Source organism: Canis lupus, chromosome 9, assembly GCF_048164855.1.
Source record: "Canis lupus baileyi chromosome 9, mCanLup2.hap1, whole genome shotgun sequence".
Lineage (NCBI taxonomy): Eukaryota > Metazoa > Chordata > Mammalia > Carnivora > Canidae > Canis > Canis lupus.
Genome location: NC_132846.1, coordinates 52754859 through 52774032, shown reverse-complemented (window position 1 = coordinate 52774032; position 19174 = coordinate 52754859). Strand labels below are relative to the sequence as shown.

At 39.4% G+C, this 19174-nt stretch overlaps 1 protein-coding gene across 20 annotated transcripts in view; it reads right to left on the bottom strand.

Moving 5' to 3' along the window:
- Positions 1–19174, bottom strand: part of NRXN3 (neurexin 3) — a 1529630-nt gene that overhangs the window by 1066218 nt on the left and 444238 nt on the right. For 11 of the 20 annotated variants that reach the window (XM_072839524.1, XM_072839530.1, XM_072839517.1 and 8 more), the window contains 2 exons: positions 17278–17301; positions 15204–15365 (listed from right to left, as the gene is read on the bottom strand). In XM_072839524.1, the coding sequence (XP_072695625.1) occupies positions 15204–15365; positions 17278–17301 (186 nt within the window). The remainder of the gene's footprint in view (positions 1–15203; positions 15366–17277; positions 17302–19174) is intronic. The other 9 variants (XM_072839526.1, XM_072839532.1, XM_072839519.1 and 6 more) reach the window with 1 other exon arrangement.

The window sequence follows — 19174 nt, the reverse complement described above, 5'->3', positions numbered from 1 at the left end:
GATCTTATATGTGGTCTCATTCACCACATTCTCTAACAATCAGGACAGATTTTATAACAGACCAGTCACTCTGTGAATATTCACTGCACTCATGAATAAATGAAGAGTGACATGCTGTTGAGAAAATGGATATACACTGAAATTGGATATTTTTTAAAGTATTTTTAAAGATGTTATTTTTTTGAGAAAGAGAAAGAGAGAGAGAGAGAGAGCACGAGCAGGGCAGAAGGAGAGGAAGAAGCAGACTCTCTGCCAAGCAGGGAGCCCTGCATCCTGATCCCAGGACCCCAGGAACACAACCTAAGCTGAAGGCAGATGCTTAACCGATTGAGTTATCCAGGTGACCCCAGAAATTGGAAATTTAGAGTAATAATTCCATTGCTGATGTTCACAAATATTTACTAACTTATTGAAGAATATTTCCATATACTTATGTGCCAGGACCTATGTTTCCCTCTATTTTTTAAAGATTTTATTTATTTATTTATTTATTTATTTATTTATTTATTTATTTATTTATTTATTTCGGACAGAGAGAGAGAGAGAGAGAGAGAGGCAGAGACACAGGCAGAGGAAGAAGCAGGCTTCATGCTCCCTGCATGTGGGACTCGATCCCGGGTCTCCAGGATCACACCCCAGGCTGAAGGCGGTGTTAACCTGCTGGGCCGCCATGGCTGCCCCTATGTTTCCCTCTAAAGTGACTATTCAATCTATATAAATCCAATCCCTGCCTTCTAGAACCCCCTTCTACTAAGGAAATATATGAACACAGATCATTAAAGCACTTTGTAGTAAGGAATATATTACCAATTATTAAGCAATGGAGTTAAGAACTAACAGCTGTGAGATCATATAGTAAAGTGCTCCTCACTTAAGCAAGGTAAACCAGGAAAACAATTCTACCAAAGTGCTGAGGGTGGATATGCTCCTTCAGAGTTGGGCATGCAACTACAAAGGGTAAAGGAGTAGCTATGCAATAGATAAGATGGAACAGATATCCAACAGTCCCCAGCGGTTTTTCGAGGAAAGTAAAAAGTGTGCTAAGTTGTAAATTCAGCAGGAAACAGAATCATGGAAAAGATATTCAGCATGTCACTAGCTGAGGGAACAGAAAAGACGTGATGAGAGATCTAAGATAACTAGAAGAGAAGAACTCCTTAAAGCAGCTCATCTCAAAAGAGCCAAAAGACAACAATAGCTAAACTCCAAGAGGAGGAGGAGGAGAGCTCTTCCTATAAGACAGAAGAGAAGGTAGCAAGAAGTATATTTGAAGGTAAATCTGAAAATGGAAGGAGAAAACTTAGTAAGCATTGGCTACATAGTTTCTCTTTTCTCCATGAAATATGAGCCAGACCAAACTGGCTGGTGAGAAAGATCTGTGGGAGAGAGAAGAATTTTATTGGTTGATAATTGGTGTGCAATGTTACTGCCCTGTGCTACATTTTTACTGATTTGTGAAGTGAAAAATGTGTCCTTATATCTCTTTGAAATCTATGCAGAAACTATATGGCACACTGTCCACATGCGGGACAGAACACAAGGTTACAAAAGCACATAACACTAATGGAACAGTCATTTCTGCATTTGCAAAGCAATTAAAAAAAACATTAGCAAAAAAAAAAAAAACATTAGCTAATTAATTAGCTCAATGATTACTTTATCCCTGTAGGTATATGTGTACAAGAACTGGGGTTTTTGGTCTCCTTTGAGGCATTTGAAGACACAAGAGATTTTGTCTCAGTGGGAATGTTGTGGTAGATTACATTTGCTGTAAATAAGTGACATTTTTAGAAAGCAATGAGTTCCACTGAATTTATCCCAAAGAGAAAAAAAAATTGCAAAGCTAAATAAGAGGCTCTCAGAATCAAACTAAAAAATCATAATAAGCCTAAAATGTAGCTGCTTTTCATTCTGGCTTTCTAGGGGCACTGGAGGCAAATAGCTCCAACTTCACAGAAAATACTTGGCTGGAACAAAAGTCGAGATGTGCCACACATTTCAAAATAAAGGTATTCAACTGCCTGGTATTTATACTGAGAGGAACTACTCAGGTCCCATAATGAAAATCATTCCTCCATTAACAGGTTGAGCAATACCAATTTGCCCAGCCAAAGTGGGAAATCAAGCAAAAACCGCCTTCTTCTCAGAACACTCAATTGCAAGGTGAAAGAAATAGGTAATTGTATCCAGTCTCCCAGCAAGAAATTTTTTGACTGATTAAATGACCTATCCTATGAAATAGAGCCTCTAAATAGTAGTGAAAGACCAGTCCCTAAAGTAGGTTTAACCACAGAATCACCAACCTTATTTCCTTTTCTTCTTTACCATGTCCTTTGACTGAGTTGGTGTAGGAGGCAGCAGGAATCAAGATGGCAGCAGTGTTTCCACAGTAACTCTAGCCTTTGCTAAGTTGAACTGTGTGACCCTGAACAAGAATTTCATCTCCTTAAATTTACATTAGTAATGATAATAGGGTCCACCTCACCAGTTTGTTGTGAGAATTAAATGAGGAAATATGTATGAAACATTTAACCATGTAGACCTACACTCCGCATGCATTTACACTGTTAAGTGCTCAGTAATTGTTAGTCTTTACCATTGCTATTATGATTTCAGTTGTTGTGGTTATAATGGTTTTGGACATGGTGCCAGTAGAGGTCTGAGGAAAGAGAAATAATTATAGATCATGGCACTGGCTGAGAACCTCAAATCCTACCATAAGAACAATCCTATGAGTCTCAGTGGGATGTGTTTAAGTCAATGATTTGGAGATTAATTAGGAAAGTCTTCAACATGATAAATCTGGTCTAATTAATTGGTCTCTTTGTTTCTTTTCAGAAGGCTTGTTCACTGAAGAGTTTAGAATCTTGTGTTTGGAAGGAAACTAAAAAATCAACAGTATCTACTCATTTGATGCTATAACCTCTCCTACAAACTCAGCAAGGTAGTTGTCGAAACTCTTCTCAGTGCCTTGAGTGATAAAGAATGCATTACTTTAAAAGCAGCTTTGAACAACTCTCACTGGAATGTCTTCTTTGTATTAAGTAACCAGCTGCCATTCATTTGCCTTATTTCTCTCTGAGGAACCACATGTAATCCCACTTCTATAGGATAGTCCTTCATGTATGAAGCCAACACCTGGGCTCAGGCACCTTTTCTTCCTCAGGTTAAATACCCCTGGATCATTCAACTACTTTTCTTTTTTAAGATTTTATTTGTTTATTTGAGAGAGAAAGAAAGAGAACATAAAAGCAGGGGGAGTGGCAGAGGGAGAGGAAGAAGCAGACTCCCCACTGAGCAGGGAGCCTGATGTGGGGCTTGATCCCAGGACTCTGGGATCATGATCTGAGCCAAAGGCAGACACTTAACCAACTGAGCCACCCACGCACCCCTCAGCCAACTACTATGTCAGACTCAAGTCCTTCATCTTTTTCACAGCTCAATTCTAAACATGTTCTAATATATCAATTAGCTATTATTTTAAAAGCTTTTTTTAAATGATTTTTATTTATTTATGAGAGGCACAGAGAGAGAGAGAGAGAGAGAGGCAGAGGCAGAGGCAGAGGGAGAAGCAGGCTCCTCACAGGGAGCCTGATGTGGGACTTGATCCCAGGGCCTGGGGATCACACTCCCAGCCGAAGGCAGAAGCTCAACCACTGAGCCACTCAGGTGTCCCTTTTTAAAAGCTTTATATCCAGAATGGAATAGAAATATTTCCAGTAATCATATTAGCACATAGTGATGATGATGTTGAAAACAATTTACCAATCTTCCAAAAAACTACTAGAATTAACAAATGAATTCAGTAAAATTATTATACAGAAATATGCTGTATTTCTATATAATAATAGCAAAGTAGCAGAAAGAGAAATTAATAAAACAATCTCATTTACAATTGTACCAAAATAGAGTAAAATACCTAGGAATAAACTTAACCAAAGAGGTAAAAGATCTATACTCTGAAAACTTTTATAAAACATTGATGAAAGAAATTGAAGATGACACAAACAAATGGAAAGATATACCATGCTCATGGATTGGAAAAATTAATATTGTTAAAATGTCCATGCTACCCAAAGCAATACACAGAGACAATACCATCCCTATCAAAAAATCAATAGTATTTTTCACAGGACTAAAACAAATAATCCTAAAGTCTGTATAAAACCACAAAAGACCCTGAATACCCCAAGCAATCTTTAGAAAGAAGAACTAAACTGGAGATATTGCAATCCCAGATTTCAAGATATAATGCATAGCTATAATAATCAAAACAGTATGGTACTGGCATAAAGAAAGACACATAGAGGGATGTGACATGCAAAAGAATGAAATGGGGCTACTTTCTCACACCATACGCAAAAATAAACTCAAAATGGATTAAAGACTGAAATGGAGACCTGAAGCCATAAAACTCCTAGAATAAAACATAGAAAGTAATTTCTTGGACATCAACCTTAGTAACATTATTCTACATATGTGTCCTCAGGCAAGGGAAACAAAAGCAAAAATAAACTACTGGGACCACACCAAAATAAAAAGCTTTTGCACAGTGAACAAACCATCAACAAAATAAAAAGGCAACCTATTGAATGGGAGAAGATATTTGCAAACAATATATCTGATAAGAGGTTAATATAAAGAATATATAAAGAACACCAAAAAAATATCCAATTAAAACAATCGGCAGAGAATTGAATAAACATTTTTCCAAAGAAGACATACAGATGGCCAACAGACACATGAAAGGATGGTCAACATCACTTATCATCAGGGAAATGCAAATCAAAACCACAATGAGTTACCTTATACTTGTCAGAATGGCTAGAAATAAGAAATGAGAGATAACAAGGCTGGCAAGGATGTGGCCACTGGGGCAAATTGGTGGGCAGGGGGGTTGGGTAACTGGGTGATGGGCACTAAGGAGGGCACTTGATAGGATGAGCACTGGGTGTTACACTATATGTTGGCAAATCAAACTTCAATAAAAACAAAACAAAACAAAAATAAAAGTAAATCTAGTGAAGAGTGATTAGGTGCTGTGATATTCCTGAGGAGTCCAGCTCCATGAGGCAGGGTCCATGTCTATCTTCCTCATCTTAAATCCTAGGCCTTCTCAATGCTTGGCACATACACTGTGTCTCAAATCAATCATATAATCTTTTTTGAAGTAGTAGCTACATTGAGACATAATTTTATACAATAAAAATCACCATTTTAAAGTATAAAAAGATTCTTCAAAAAATTTTTTAAAAGATATACCATTTGATTCAGTAATTCTACTACAGGGTATTTACCCAAAGGGAACAAAAACACTAATTCAAAAAAATATATATGCACTCCTATCTTTATTGCAGCATTACTTACAATAGCCAAGATATGGAAGCAACCTGAGTGTCCATCAAGAGATAAATGACTAAAGAAGACATGGTATATATTTACAATGGAATATTATGCAGCTGTAAAAAAAGAATGAGATCTCGTCTTTTGTGACAACATGGATGAACCTAGAGGGTATTAATGCTAATTGCAAAAAGTCAGAAAAAGATAAATACCATATTACTTTACTTCTATGTGGAACCTAAAAAAAGAAAAACAATAAAGAATAATAAAAGCACTGAAACAGACCCATAAATACAGAGAATAAAACTACTGGTTGCTAAAGGGCACAAGGATGGACAAAATGGGTGAAGGGGAATAGGATAGGCTCACAGTTACAGAATGAATAAGTCACAGGGAGGAAAGGTACAGCATAGGGAATATAGTCAATCGTATTGTAACAGCATTGCATGGTGACCAATAGTACCTACACTTGTGTTAAGCAGTGTCACATTGAGTTATTGAATCATTGTATCATACACCTAAAATTAATATAACTATAGTTGTATGTCAACCATACTTTAATTTTAAAAGTCTACCAAAAGTTTTCTATGTATCAAGCATCATTTTAAGGGCTTTACATTTACTATCTCAGTTAATATTCACCACAACCTTATGAAACAGGTATAATTATTCTTATTTAATAATCAGAATGAGGCATGCAGAAGGTTAAGTAACTTGCCCAGCATTCCACAGCTAGTATGAGTAGAGCTAGGCTTTGAAGCCAAGAACTCTAGCTCTAGAGCCTGCTTTCTTAGTCAATAAATTATAGTATAAAAGTGTCCACCTCCTTTGTTTTATAGATCACACCTCTATTAATTCAGCCTCAAGTCATGTAGGCACATATTTTCTATCATCCTCAGCTTCCTGCTATTCAAAAAGTTGATGACCATGCACTCTTACCTGTCCTCAAGTCCCTAATATAAACATTAAATAAGAAGCAGTACTGTGACATCAACCTGAATCTTCCATATAGGTCAAACAGATCCTTCCATCAAGACTCATTGGTATATTTGGAGTGCCTGGATGGCTCAGTGGTTGAGTGTCTGCCTTAGCCCAGATCATGATCCCAGGGTCCTGGGATCGAGTCCTACGTCAGGCTCCCCAGAGGGAGCCTGCTTCTCCCTCTGCCTGTGTCTCTGCCTCTCACTCTGTCTCTCATGAATAAATAAATAACATCTTTTAAAAAAAGACTCATTGGTATGTTTAAATAGTTACTCCTTTACTGACTAGCTTCTAAAATTCAATTTCTTTCTCCCCATTTTGTCAATGAAGATATCACAGAATGTATTGCCAAATACTGATATTTAGTTATGCTTTCCTGAGTTGTAAGTATGGTAACAATATGGAAGGGAAATGTGAGCTTGGTTTGTGTGATATGGCTTACTTTTTGTGTTTCTGGTGAATAACTGAGGTTCTGCTGATCACTTTTTTTCTCTTCTATGGGGTCAAACTTCTGTTAATAATGCACTCCAAAACCTTTCCCCAATTCCAATGAAGCTCAGATGCCCATAGCTCACATTATGTACACTTTTTTCCATCTTTAGTATTGAGGAACTTCACCATTATCTTCCATTTCTCAAAAACCACAACTAGTTTAAAAAAATCTTATTTACAAATTCTCCCCATATCCTTGGATATCATTCATCTATCTCAAGAAATCTGAATGAATGCAGAGCAATTAGGTGCTAACAGCCTCTAATATTAACTTTCTTATCCTTTGTCTATCTTTTCCTGTCCAAAGATCTATTTTCTTGTCAGAGAAGATGGGGGCAAAATAGGAGTAAGAAGATTATTTTACATCACTTAGGACTATATGTTGCAAATGACAGAAAATCCAGCTCCTATTGGTTTAGACAAAAGAAGGGATTACTCAGTCTTGGCTGGAAATCAGGGGTACTCTAGTTTGAAGAATGTTTGATCCAGGCCCTTAACCATGTCACCAGGATCTAGTTTCTCCCCATCTTTTGGCTCTGCTTTTCTCCATTCTGGCTTCAGTTTTGGCCTCTATGTGTTGGCAAGATGGTAGCCAGAAACTCAGTTTTATATCATCCCAAGTTCTAACGCAAAGGACAGAAACTACCTCCCTATAGCATATAAACTAAAGTCCTGAGCTTGTATGTCACTGATTCAAATCAGGTTAGGCACCCACCTATGAACAAAATAACCATGGCCAAGGGAATGGAAGTCTCTAATTGACTCAGAACTCCCATGCTTACCAAGGGAGCCAGAAGTGGAGTCAGCACCATGGAACCACTAGACTGAAAATGAAAGGAAATAAAAATCTTTATTCAAAAGAAGGAGAAATGGGATGCCTGTGTGGCTCAGTTGCTTAAGCATCTACCTTTGGCTCAGGTCATGATCCTGGGGTCCCAGGATCGAGTCTCAAATAAGGCTCATGTAAGCAGGGCTCCCTGCTCACTGGGGAGTCTGCCTCTCCCTCAGCCTGCTCATGTACTCTCTCATTCTTTCTCTCAAATAAATAAAATATTTTTTAAAAAAGATTCCTTATACTCTAGGAAGTAATCTCTCTTCCAGAAGATCCAATTTATTCTCTTTATAAAAACTTCATTCTTAAGCTGATGCATATGGCATTGCTAACACTTGATCTTTTACCCACCAAAACTGCCAACTTCTATGATCAATGCAATAGGCAGCTCCTGAGATACCATTTCTCTCTTATCTTCTTCTGCTACAGCTTCTATTTCCCAGTCTCTGACTCATGTTTCTACTTGTTTCTACCTTGTTGGAATCTCATCCTTCTTGGTCTCCTGTTTGTATTGGTTCCTCCATTTGGAGGAAAGGCATGCTTTCCTCCAAGCCCACACAGTGCTCCTTTGCACATCTTCCTAAGAGTAGGAAGCTAGATCCTACTTTGCTATCCAAAATTTCATAAGCAATAACTTGTAATTCTACACTAGAAGTTTTCCACAGTAGTGTGCATTTGGTTTAGTGGTGATCACTACTCTCATTTTACAGATAAAGACATGGATGTCCAAAGAGATGATATGATTTTCTAATTAGCATTAGAATGAGATCTGGAGAGGTGCCTGAGTAGCTCAGCTGGTTAAGTGTCTGCCTTCAGCTCAGGTCATGATCCCAGAGTCCTGGGATTGAGCTCTATGTCGGGCTTTCTGTTCAGTGGAAAGCCTGCTTCTCCCTCTCCCTCTGCCCCTTCTCCCTGCTCATGTACTCTTTCTATCTCAAATAAATAAAATCTTAGGGAAAAAATAACGAGATATAGAGGTCAGGTTCAAATTCAGTTGCTCTTATTAAACTACATTGGACTCTCCTAACTTCTGCAATTTTTAAATTGCAGAAACAGCAAGGAGCAGTATGTGGCTTCTTGGCCAGATCTAATCAATTTGGTTTCATTATATAACAAATAATAACATAAGCATCTGCACAGTGCTTTACAGTTTATAAAGCACGTCCATTTGATTAGTCCCATTTGCTCTTGACATAAAAATGCCTGAGGTAGGTCTTATTATCTGATGCAAAGACAGAGGCTAAGAGCAGTCAAATGACTTGCTCTTAGTACACAGCTGGTAATGAATGAGTCAAGACAAAATTCAAACCTGGACTTGTGCTTCTTTGCTCATCTCCCATGCTGACTCAAAAACCCTCACTTGGTCTCAGCTCACCCTGGGGCCATGCAATATTTTCAACGCTAGGAAAAAGGGGATTTTTTAGTCCCAATGCCATGACCTAATTTACCTGATTATGAACACATCAATTTAAATCAGGAAGGAAACCAACACAACAGCTAGAGCAGCACAAAGGTAGAGAAAATGAAGATGGCAGGGGCTAGGGTGGGTAGGAAAAAAGTATAGTGAGTGAGGAAGCGAGGACAATACAAAAGAAAAAGCAGAAGAGAAATTATTATAACATAAGAGACAGCAGCAGCAAAAGACAGTGAGATGGGATAAAATGAGTATATTAAAAAAAAAAAGGCAACAACAAACACATTATCCCAAAGCCCGCAGGTGCCAGCAATTCAAATAAACGTATAGCAATTAACAGAATTAACACAGCCTTAAATAGCTTGGCTCACCAGATGTGGACTCCTATCAGGGTTCTATAAAATGTAAAGTTATTACAGATTAAACCATTAATCATCTGTTCAGAGACTATCTCTGGCTGCAAAATCCCATTCGGTTTTAAATGGCTAATAATCACAAAGGGATGTGGGATGTAATGTGCACAATGATGCTCTACCCAATCCTTTTTCCTTTAAATATGTGTTCCACGCTCCTGATTCTCCTGCTTCTCCCTCCTCCCCATTAGAGACTCCATAAGGAAAGAGAGGTGAGATGCACCAGGCTATCTCAGACACCTCAGCAGCACGGAGCTTCTCCCTGGGCACATGGAAGATGGAAACAGAGAACCAACATACTGGAGGGGAAGTAACAGACTGAGGAGAAAGGAAGATGGTGTGCAAAGAATCAAATCCAACAACAGGAAAGATCCCATCACATAGGAGGGTACCATGATGGGCTTGAGGAAGGTCCCTCCCCATGGTCCTAGTCAATCCAATAGAAACACTATTGTTGACCTCAGTCGGGACTTGGCTTTCCTCTACTATACTGTGCTTCATCCCACAATAACAGCTCAATGATGCCAAGGACAAAGAATAGGAGAAATGTTCATCTTGACAGGGAGGGTCACTGGAAACTGAAATGAGAGTCAGAAAGAAGTGCTTCCCTATAGAAATTTTAAGATTCTGAAAGATACCCTCCGGGCCCAATGCCACAGTCAATGGATCAACCCTCCTAACCACGATCTTCAACTTCCTAGGGCAAAAACATACACCAGTTGGAAGTAGTAGATGCAGTGTTCTCAAGTAAATTAAAGCCTATTGGATAAGATGCCAATCTGACTGTGTCATGCTACTACTTGAGTTCCTTCAATACCCCCCTATTGGCCTAGAAAATAAAGTCCACGGGTGAAATGAAGTTCTCTATGACCTGGTGCCTACTTAACTTCGTATCTACATTTTCAAAATTCTTCATCTTAGAATCTGTGACCTGAAATTAGCAAATTGTGAGTTCTTCACCCAGATTCTACTGAGTCCTGTCCCCATGCCTTTACCAAAACTGCCCATCATCCTGGAGCACCACTACCTCTGTTCTGCAGTGTCTGCTTCTCTTTGTCTTTAAGACTCACCTTGGGCATTAGCTCCTTCACAGAACTTTCCTGAACCCTAGAATATGCTAAGTCCTTCTCAACAGCCCTGATGAACTTCTGAATGCCTCTTTTTACTACTCTTTTATGAAAATTATACCCATTTATCTTAGCTGTCTCCCCCACTAACTATGTGGTCCTCCAAGGTGGGAACTGTGTCTGATTCATCCTGGTATTATTTAGAATAGTCCCTGGTATATTGTAGGTTTTTCGTATATATCTGCTGATCTAAATTCTACCAGATTTTAGAGCTCTGTGAGGTTAACACATTCATTCCTTTATTTATTCCAGACACTTATGGAGTGTTTTTTTTATACCAGGAAATCTGCTAGGTTCTGGGGAGACACCTGTGAACAGAAGAGACCTTCGTCATCATAGAGTTAGCTCCTGTTTAAACAGTTATCAAATAAATTACCAAAGGCAACAAAATAAGCTAATGACTGAGGACAGGTGGGGTGGGTTTCCCCACTTCAGATACAGATTGAAGGACTTAATTGGGACAAACCTCAGAATAAAGCTGTTTTTCCCCCTGATTATGATTTGCTAATTTGGGAGATATAGGGATATTGCATGTGCCAATGTATACAAATGTATAGTTATATTTGTATTTACAAGTTGTTTATAAGAGGTATTATAAAATCCTTAAGAATAATTATTATAGGGACACCTGGGTAGCTCAGTGGTCGGGCGCCTGCCTTCGGCTCAGATCATGATCCTGGGATCCAGGATCGAATTCCACATCAGGCTCTCTGCGAGGAGCCTGCTTCTCCCTCTGCCTATGTCTCTGCCTCTCTCTCTCAGTCTGTGTCTCTCAAGAATAAATAAATCTTTTAAAAAATAATTATTATAGCAAAATGCACATGTCTGTTTGGTTTAACTTTTATGTATATTATTTCATTTAGGAAGAACATGACAAAGAGCCTAGTATATCCATGTTAGGGAAGAAATAGATTCAAATAGGATCAGTGGCTTACTGCAGACCATACAGCCAGTGACAAAGCTGGTATTCCCAACCAGATTTTCTGATTATAAGCCCAGTATACTTTTTCTTAATACAACTACACCTCTGTCAAAGCCTTTTCAATCCTGTTCTTCCTAGAGGAAGTTCCAACTCACTTCTCTTAGCCTTGCTGAGCCTTTCTACATAATACTTCTCTCATATCAGATAGCTAGGAAGTTCCTAAAAGATTCAGCTGTTGCCATGCCAAGATGTTCTTAGTGATCCCAAGAAAATCATATGGCTAATAGTGCCAAAGAGCATTTACCTACAATAGTAATTTCACAAACACTTTATTTACAAGATTATTTGTTTAAACACAATTAATTTGCAAACATGTGGTTTCACTTAGAAAATGTGTACTGAGAGCCCAGTAGGTGCTAAGAACCATTGTAGGAGCTGTAAACCCACAAGACCCAAAAAAAGACATACATGTTAAATCACCAAACCACGACAAGGAACAAGAAACCGAGGTGGTAATGTTTAAGTGAACACAAACTTGTATTGATAACTAGGGTGTATGGAGAACCACGATAGTCTGAGGACAATCTGGACAGTCTTTGTGGCGGCTTTTATAGCAGCATGGAGCTAGGAAGTGTGCATCCAGGTGAAATCCACAGTCATTCTGCTTAACAGTGGAGGCAGAACTTTTGAGGGTGAAGTAACTGTGGTTAAAAAGATAAAGCTTATTTTGTACTACACACAAAGTATCAGTGATCTGGAACAGAAACTCTGAAGTCCTTTTGCCATGTCCCCATTTTGAAGAAAATAATACATAAAAGTGCCCAGCTCAGCTTAAGGCAACACAGAGCCTCAAATGGCAGGCAAGGTCAGAAAAAAGGAAGAAAGAGATAGGGAAGAAGGGCTTGTTAAATAACTGGACACTGGTCTAAGGGTAAACAGTTCAAGTGGCTATACGGGAGTTATCAAGGAGAGAAATCCCAACCTAGCTGGAAGCTTCCACTATTCACTAAATTGACAAAGACAAATATCAAGAGCAAGAGAAGAATTTCCCAGACCTGCCCTACAGAAAAGTGAACTGTAATGATTAAGTGGAAAGAAAGAATATGCCAGGACCACAGGACACTGGAAGTTCTCTGTTTAAGATACTCAGACAAAGGAGAAAGCTTCCCAAATTCCTTGGAAACACAATTCTGTATGTAACACAGAGATGGTGGTATCAGTTAACGAAGTTCTAATTGTGTCTATTGCTTCCCCCAGAATGGGATGGACTTTCTTTTTTCTGACTTGATCTGGATTTAAATGCAGATTCATGCTGCTATGTATATATTTTTACTACTAAGTACTAATTATTTCTGTTACTGACACTTTTTTTTTTCAGAGCTGTCTTTAATTTTGCAGCTATTAAAATAACATTTCTTATGGACTTTTGAAGTTTTCTGCTCTCTATACCTGGGCAGTGGGTACGTGAGTGCATGCGTGTGTGTCTGTGTGTGTGTGTGTGTGTGTCCATACAGACTTCATTTACTTTAGGTTTTGTGTATATGAAACCATCAGAGATATCTTCGCGTTTTTATGAGGCTTGTTTCAAAATGTTCAGGAACATCCTTTCTGATTGATAATTTGCAATTGGGAAACTGTTCCTTTGTCTCAACATACATAATTGAGAGATGCTTCAATATAATTGTGTGCAGGGGAAAATTAATTCTAGAGGCCTCCCCTAGATTCTGTCCATGCTCAGGGTTATTTCACTACAAAAAAATGGATGAGGGATCCCTGGGTGGCTCAGTGGTTTAGTGCCTGCCTTCGGTCCAGTGCATGATCCTGGAGTCCTGGGATCGAGTCCCACATCGGGCTCCCTGCGTGGAGCCTGCTTCTCCCTCTGCCTGTGTCTCTGCCTCTCTCTCTCTCTCTCATGAATAAATAAATAAAACCTTTAAAAAAAAAGGGTGAGTTTTCCACAATAATCAATGCCTCATTCATGCCTGAGCCATGTACGTGGCAGCAGAATGTTCCTATCTATTTCTGACAAGAGTACAATTCCTGTGTGTGTGTGATTTAACACAGTTTAAGAGTCTTTCAGGGTTCATTAGGTGCTGAGCAGTTTATACCTTTATTCTATCCAAATGGGAGCAAATCCCAGGGAGGAAGTGTTCTGTGTCCACTGCAATTCTGTCAGGAATGACTACTGGCATCTTTACAGCCAGAAGAAGCGTAGCTAACATCCAGCAGAAAGAGGAAAGCACTTTTGGGTTCTCGTCTGTAATTTGTCCTTCAGACCAAGAACAATACAGAGTTGTAATTGGATTTTTCCCTTCTTTGTCATGTCTCCTCTTCCTCTCAATTCACACATTTACTGTATCGAGGCCCAGTTCAAATATCAATTCTCCTCTGAAATTGACTTCCACCTAAAATTTATCTCTCTCCTCTAATTCTACTCAATTAGAACATTTAGTCAGTGACACTGAATACACAGTGACCTGAGCTGTACTTGTTCACTTATAGATATCATCCCCCTTCCTAGATTATAAGGTCTCCAATCATGGAGATGACAGCTTATAAAGAGCCACTAAGTTCAGTTACAATACAAAAATGGTACCCAATAATTACTTGATAAATGTATACACTCCATAAATACTTATTATGTACCTTCTATATGCCAGGCATAATGGGTGCAACTCCTGTCTTGACATGGTTCACAGCTGAGTGGTGTGACTGAAAGCATGTACAATGCCATCTCATATATAACCGATGTTCAACAAATTCCAAATAACCATAATAAGAATAAAATATGTGCCCTGAGAGGAGTCTCATAACCTGTCACAAGGGATCTTTATCTACACAAAAGAACACTGTTAGCTTCTCAAGGAATTTCCCCAGGGAAGGAGGTATAGATATCTCAGGCAATCAGGCTTAGTTTAGATTAAACAAAAATGTGCAGTTGACACAGTATTCTGAAAGAACTCGACCAAATCAAGTCTGATTCTTCTTGCCTCAACAATTGACCTTAGAGAACTTACACTTGACTGAAGCTCCTCTGTTCTCAGACAGAGGTCTCAGCACATCAGCTACAATAGTAATAAATGAGTAATGGCAAAGCCCCACTGCTTTCTCACATCTGCTAGCTTTCAGAGGATTAAAAAAAAGAAGAAGAAAGAAAAGGAAAAACCAGTCTTCTGGGCCTTAATGTTACATTCTGAAAATTCTGCTTCATCTCAAATAATGAGACTCTTGGGAACACCAAGCTTGGCAAAGGTAAAATAATACATATGTTATGTTTTAGACAAGACACACAACCACAAATTGAGCTATTTTTAGCTAGAGTTTCCCTACTTGCCAAGTCAAAGTATGAAATCAAACTTTACAAGGTGTAGTTCTTGTGATATCAAAGTCCTCTCATCTGTGTTATTTCATTTAATTGATAAAGTACAGCTACCTGTAGGATGCAATTCTCCATTAGTTAGATGAGACAACAGAACCACAAAGCACATAAGTGGCAAACCCAAGATCATGCAACCAGCTTAAGTGGGAACCAAAACATCGGACCTTACTTCCAAGTCCAAAGTCTTTTTTGCTACAACCTATGGCCTCAAAGACTGAGCGAGACAGAGCCCCTCACTGAGCTGGAAATTCATTTGTTCTTGGGATGGTCAATGAATTAAAGAGAGAACGTGACCTTTACCTCTTTAAGGCAGCCCATAAAGTTGTTGCTGACAGGTGAGCCTGGCAAGTCAGCGGTACTCGGGCTTCCTCCCACGTAGAAGAAGTCATCAGAGCCCAGCATGGTGTAGTCCTCTTGGGTGTAGCCTGTCGTGGTAAGGATGCCATCCACAGAGATTGTCACCTGGTGGAGGGACATAGGGACAAAAAAATCCCAGCAATGACTTTACAGTCTTATCAAAATCCGGTGACTTCCCCTACCTGTGACGTCACTTTCATTAAGATTTTGGTGAGGTATTCTTTCTAATTTGGATTGACTTTGGTATATGCAGCCAAATTCCATTTTCTGGTCTGCCTTCCCTGTAACCCAAGCCTCCAGCATTCGTCTGCAGACTCTCAGGAGACTTTGGTGGAATTGTCAGGATGAGCAACTTGCTCTACCCACTGCACTCTTTACTGAGTCAGGCTAGAAAATGGAACTATCCTCAGACGACATCACTTGTCTCAGTTCATTGGTAAAACGGCTATTTTTTGCACGATTGTTATTTATGGTGGTAGTGAAAAACAGCAAAGGAGACATTTGACAATGGGGTTTGTTAGGGTTGGTCTTTGGTTGTGGATGGTTTTTTCTTTTTTCTTTTCTTTTTCTTTTCTCTTTTATTTGTTTCTTTCGGGGCTCACACCACGCTGACAAACATGCATTCAGGGAGGGAAGGAGAAGGGTCTTGTTTTTGATATGTCATGGATGATACATGCCATGGACTACCCCAGGACACCAACCCCTGCCCTCCCTTCACTGACATCACCACCACCAAGAGAAGAAATGACCCAAACCAAAAAGGCAACTGTAACAAAAAGAAAGGAATATGAGGCATAATAACCAAAATAAAAATAATAACGCCCACAGGGAAGAAATAGCACCCACACACCCAACATCCATGAAGGGAGCAGAGGGCAGAGAAAAAAGATGGGGCCTCAAAACGTGCATACACCATACGCTGACACACCCATGCGAAAATGATGAGGAGCCAAGAGAAAAAGGTATAAGAAAAAGGGCAGGGATGGGGGCAGGAGTGAGGAAAACCAAAGGGAAGAATTGAAATCCACTTCACACTTACATGCACTAAACAAAATTTGGAACACAAGATGGAAGTAAAACCACCAAAAAAACAAACAAACCAAACAAACAAACCACTCAAAACTAAAGGGTTATCTTTCCCCTGCCTGCCACCTCCCTCAACTAAAGTAAAAAAAAAAAAAAAAAAAAAAGAAAAAGTCCAAACCCAACCCCAAAATATAATGAAGGATGAGAGAAGGATGAAGAAGAGTGGAGACAAAATGAAGAGAGAGAAGAGCATGGAAGTGGGCTGATGATGGACAGGTTGTTAGTGATGAGGAGGAACACAAGAGAACAAACTCTGATGCCCATGGGGAAATCCACGAGACAGGAACATGCCATGCAGAGTCTGTGCGGAGAACACACTGGCAGAGCTCCCTTTGGCCACGGTGCGGATTAAGGTGAGAGCTGGGAAAGGAAGAATAGAGGAAGTAGAGTACTTTCCTCCCCAGATCACCTGTGGCGGCTGGCCGTGGCCACACCAAAGGGAAAAAAAAACGGGCTTCAGGAGTGGGGGGGGGAGGAACGAGAAAGGAGGAAAAGTGAGAGGGGACGGGGAGGCACAGAGAGAAGAAAGTCCTCAACAGAAATCCTGTTGTCCCTAGTCTGTAACTTGAAAGTTGCAAAATAAGAAAACAAAACAAAACAAATTTAGCTAAATGGAGAATCTTTCTTTTAAAAACCATTTTTAGGGGAAAAAAAATGACAAACTGGAGAAAAGGAAACCGTCCCAAACTCATCCAAATACCATTTCCAGGACAGGCATGTTCCCCTTCCTTCTTTTTTCTTTTTCTTTTTTTCTTTTCTTTTTTAACAAAAAAGAAAGGCTTGCATTTAATCCAACAAAAAATTTTAAAAGAAGAAACAAGTCTAAGGAGGATAAAAGGGGGGTCTGGGAAGGAAAAGGAGGGCAACACACGGCAAACCCAAAAAAAGAGACAATAAGAATGATATCTACCAGACAATGTAGTTTGTTTACCATAGCGTGTCCGATGCCTGAGTGCTTTGCGGAAAAGGGGGAAGAAAGGAAATTAAAAATTGTGAACAGAACGATTGTTAATTAAAAAAACTAAAAACAAAGATGAGTCGTTAGGGTGTTAGTACATTAGTCGGTTAGTAAAATGACACATTGCATGAATGATCTTGTGTTAGTTTTTCAAAAAAAAGGCACCCGACACAGAAAAAGAGAGTGGGGAAGACAATGAGACCAAGACTCTATGGAAAACCTTGGCAGCCGGGGCAGAGCCAGGAAAGGAGCTGCAACCCACCCTGCCATTGAACCCCCCCTTTTTCTGAACACTGCTCAGACTGGACCTCACCCCAGTTAGAATTAGCATCATACTTACTTTCCAAGGGCTCTTCTGAATGAACACCCTTTTTTCCCTTCCCACCCTCTTGCCCATACACAGTCCATCTGTCCTGAAAGAAAACACCCTCTAAATATTATCATTTCACATGTAGATAGGTAGAGCTAAAATACTAATATTTGGGGGACTTTATATATATATATATATAACTCTGACTACATGCATGGATGATTAGGACTTTCAATACAGCAACAACAACAACAACAATTTAGTAAAGCATGTATAGGTTGCCTCTAGCATAGGAAAGCTATATGACGTAGCTTATTCTGGGTTTCCACAGGTGATTAAAGGTCCATGACGCCCTTGATTTTGTGTGGACATGTGCGGCAGGAGGGGGACATTCTCCTCTCGCCCTTCCTCTTGGTATACAATAACTGTGTTGTCAGAGTACATCAAAATAGGTGGGGGTCTTCTTTACTTCCCAATGTAGTTATTTATTTTGTTGTCTTTGCCAGAATGCTTCCCATTGGAATCGCTCTCCCCTACATCCCCCTTCAGAAAATGCTTTTCAAGCTTGTAAAAGCAATTTCGTGTATGGATAACACAAAAGACTGGCAGGTTAAACATTATTAAAGAAGCCCTATGATTTGTCACCTCTGACTATTTTCAGATGCTAAATTGCCAACACACCCTAAGCTGGAAGGCTGGAAGACCGGTAACCCCAGTTTTCTGTTTGTGGTTTCACTAAAGTTGCATTAGAGGTAAAGCAAGTCAGACGAGGGCCATGTTCAAGGTCATGGATTTTAAAACAAGACCAAAAACAAACCCAGAGAAAATGCATCACTACCTTGGTCCCTAATCCCAGTTACAGTCTGGAACAGACAGTCCACATTCCTTCCCTTAATCAGAACCCTTAGTAAAGTAGCTGGCCTTGGTCCTGACTTGGCTCAAAGGCAGAGCCATGAGTAGATGGCAAAGAAGGAAGAAATGGGCAAAGTTCTGCTCCAGTTAGTAATGAATACTCCAGGAAACTCCAAGTAAGCATTCCTCAGATGAATTTTTTGCCACAGAAGCCATTCGACCTTACCAAAAAAGTAGATGAGACAGTCATAAGCTTGTTATCAAATATTTATGAAGCAATTTACAGTTTAATTGAAATAGATAGGGGCTTCCGACCCCTTGAAATGTATCCCACAGAACTAAAAAAAGATGTTATAAATGTATTTTTAATGAGCAAAATAATAATCTTAGATGATTCAGCACTGAAAGGATTACATTTGCAAAATCAACTCTGCTTTTCTGAGATTTCCCTCTCTTTCAATAAATTGCATTTGGATGCAAAATTCAGTCAGGATTTCAATGAAGACCAATTTTAGCTGCACTTTCTCTATGAGATTCATAGTCCCTCTGCCAAGAAATACCCCCCAACATCCTCAGGCCTCTGTAGCCCTGTCCAGAACTGAGAACTCTACTTAGCGGCATCATTGGTGATAGACAGACACAGTCACCTTCACAACAGAATCCTTGGCTTATAAATTGTGTGCATGTCACAGTGAGTCTAGCACCCAG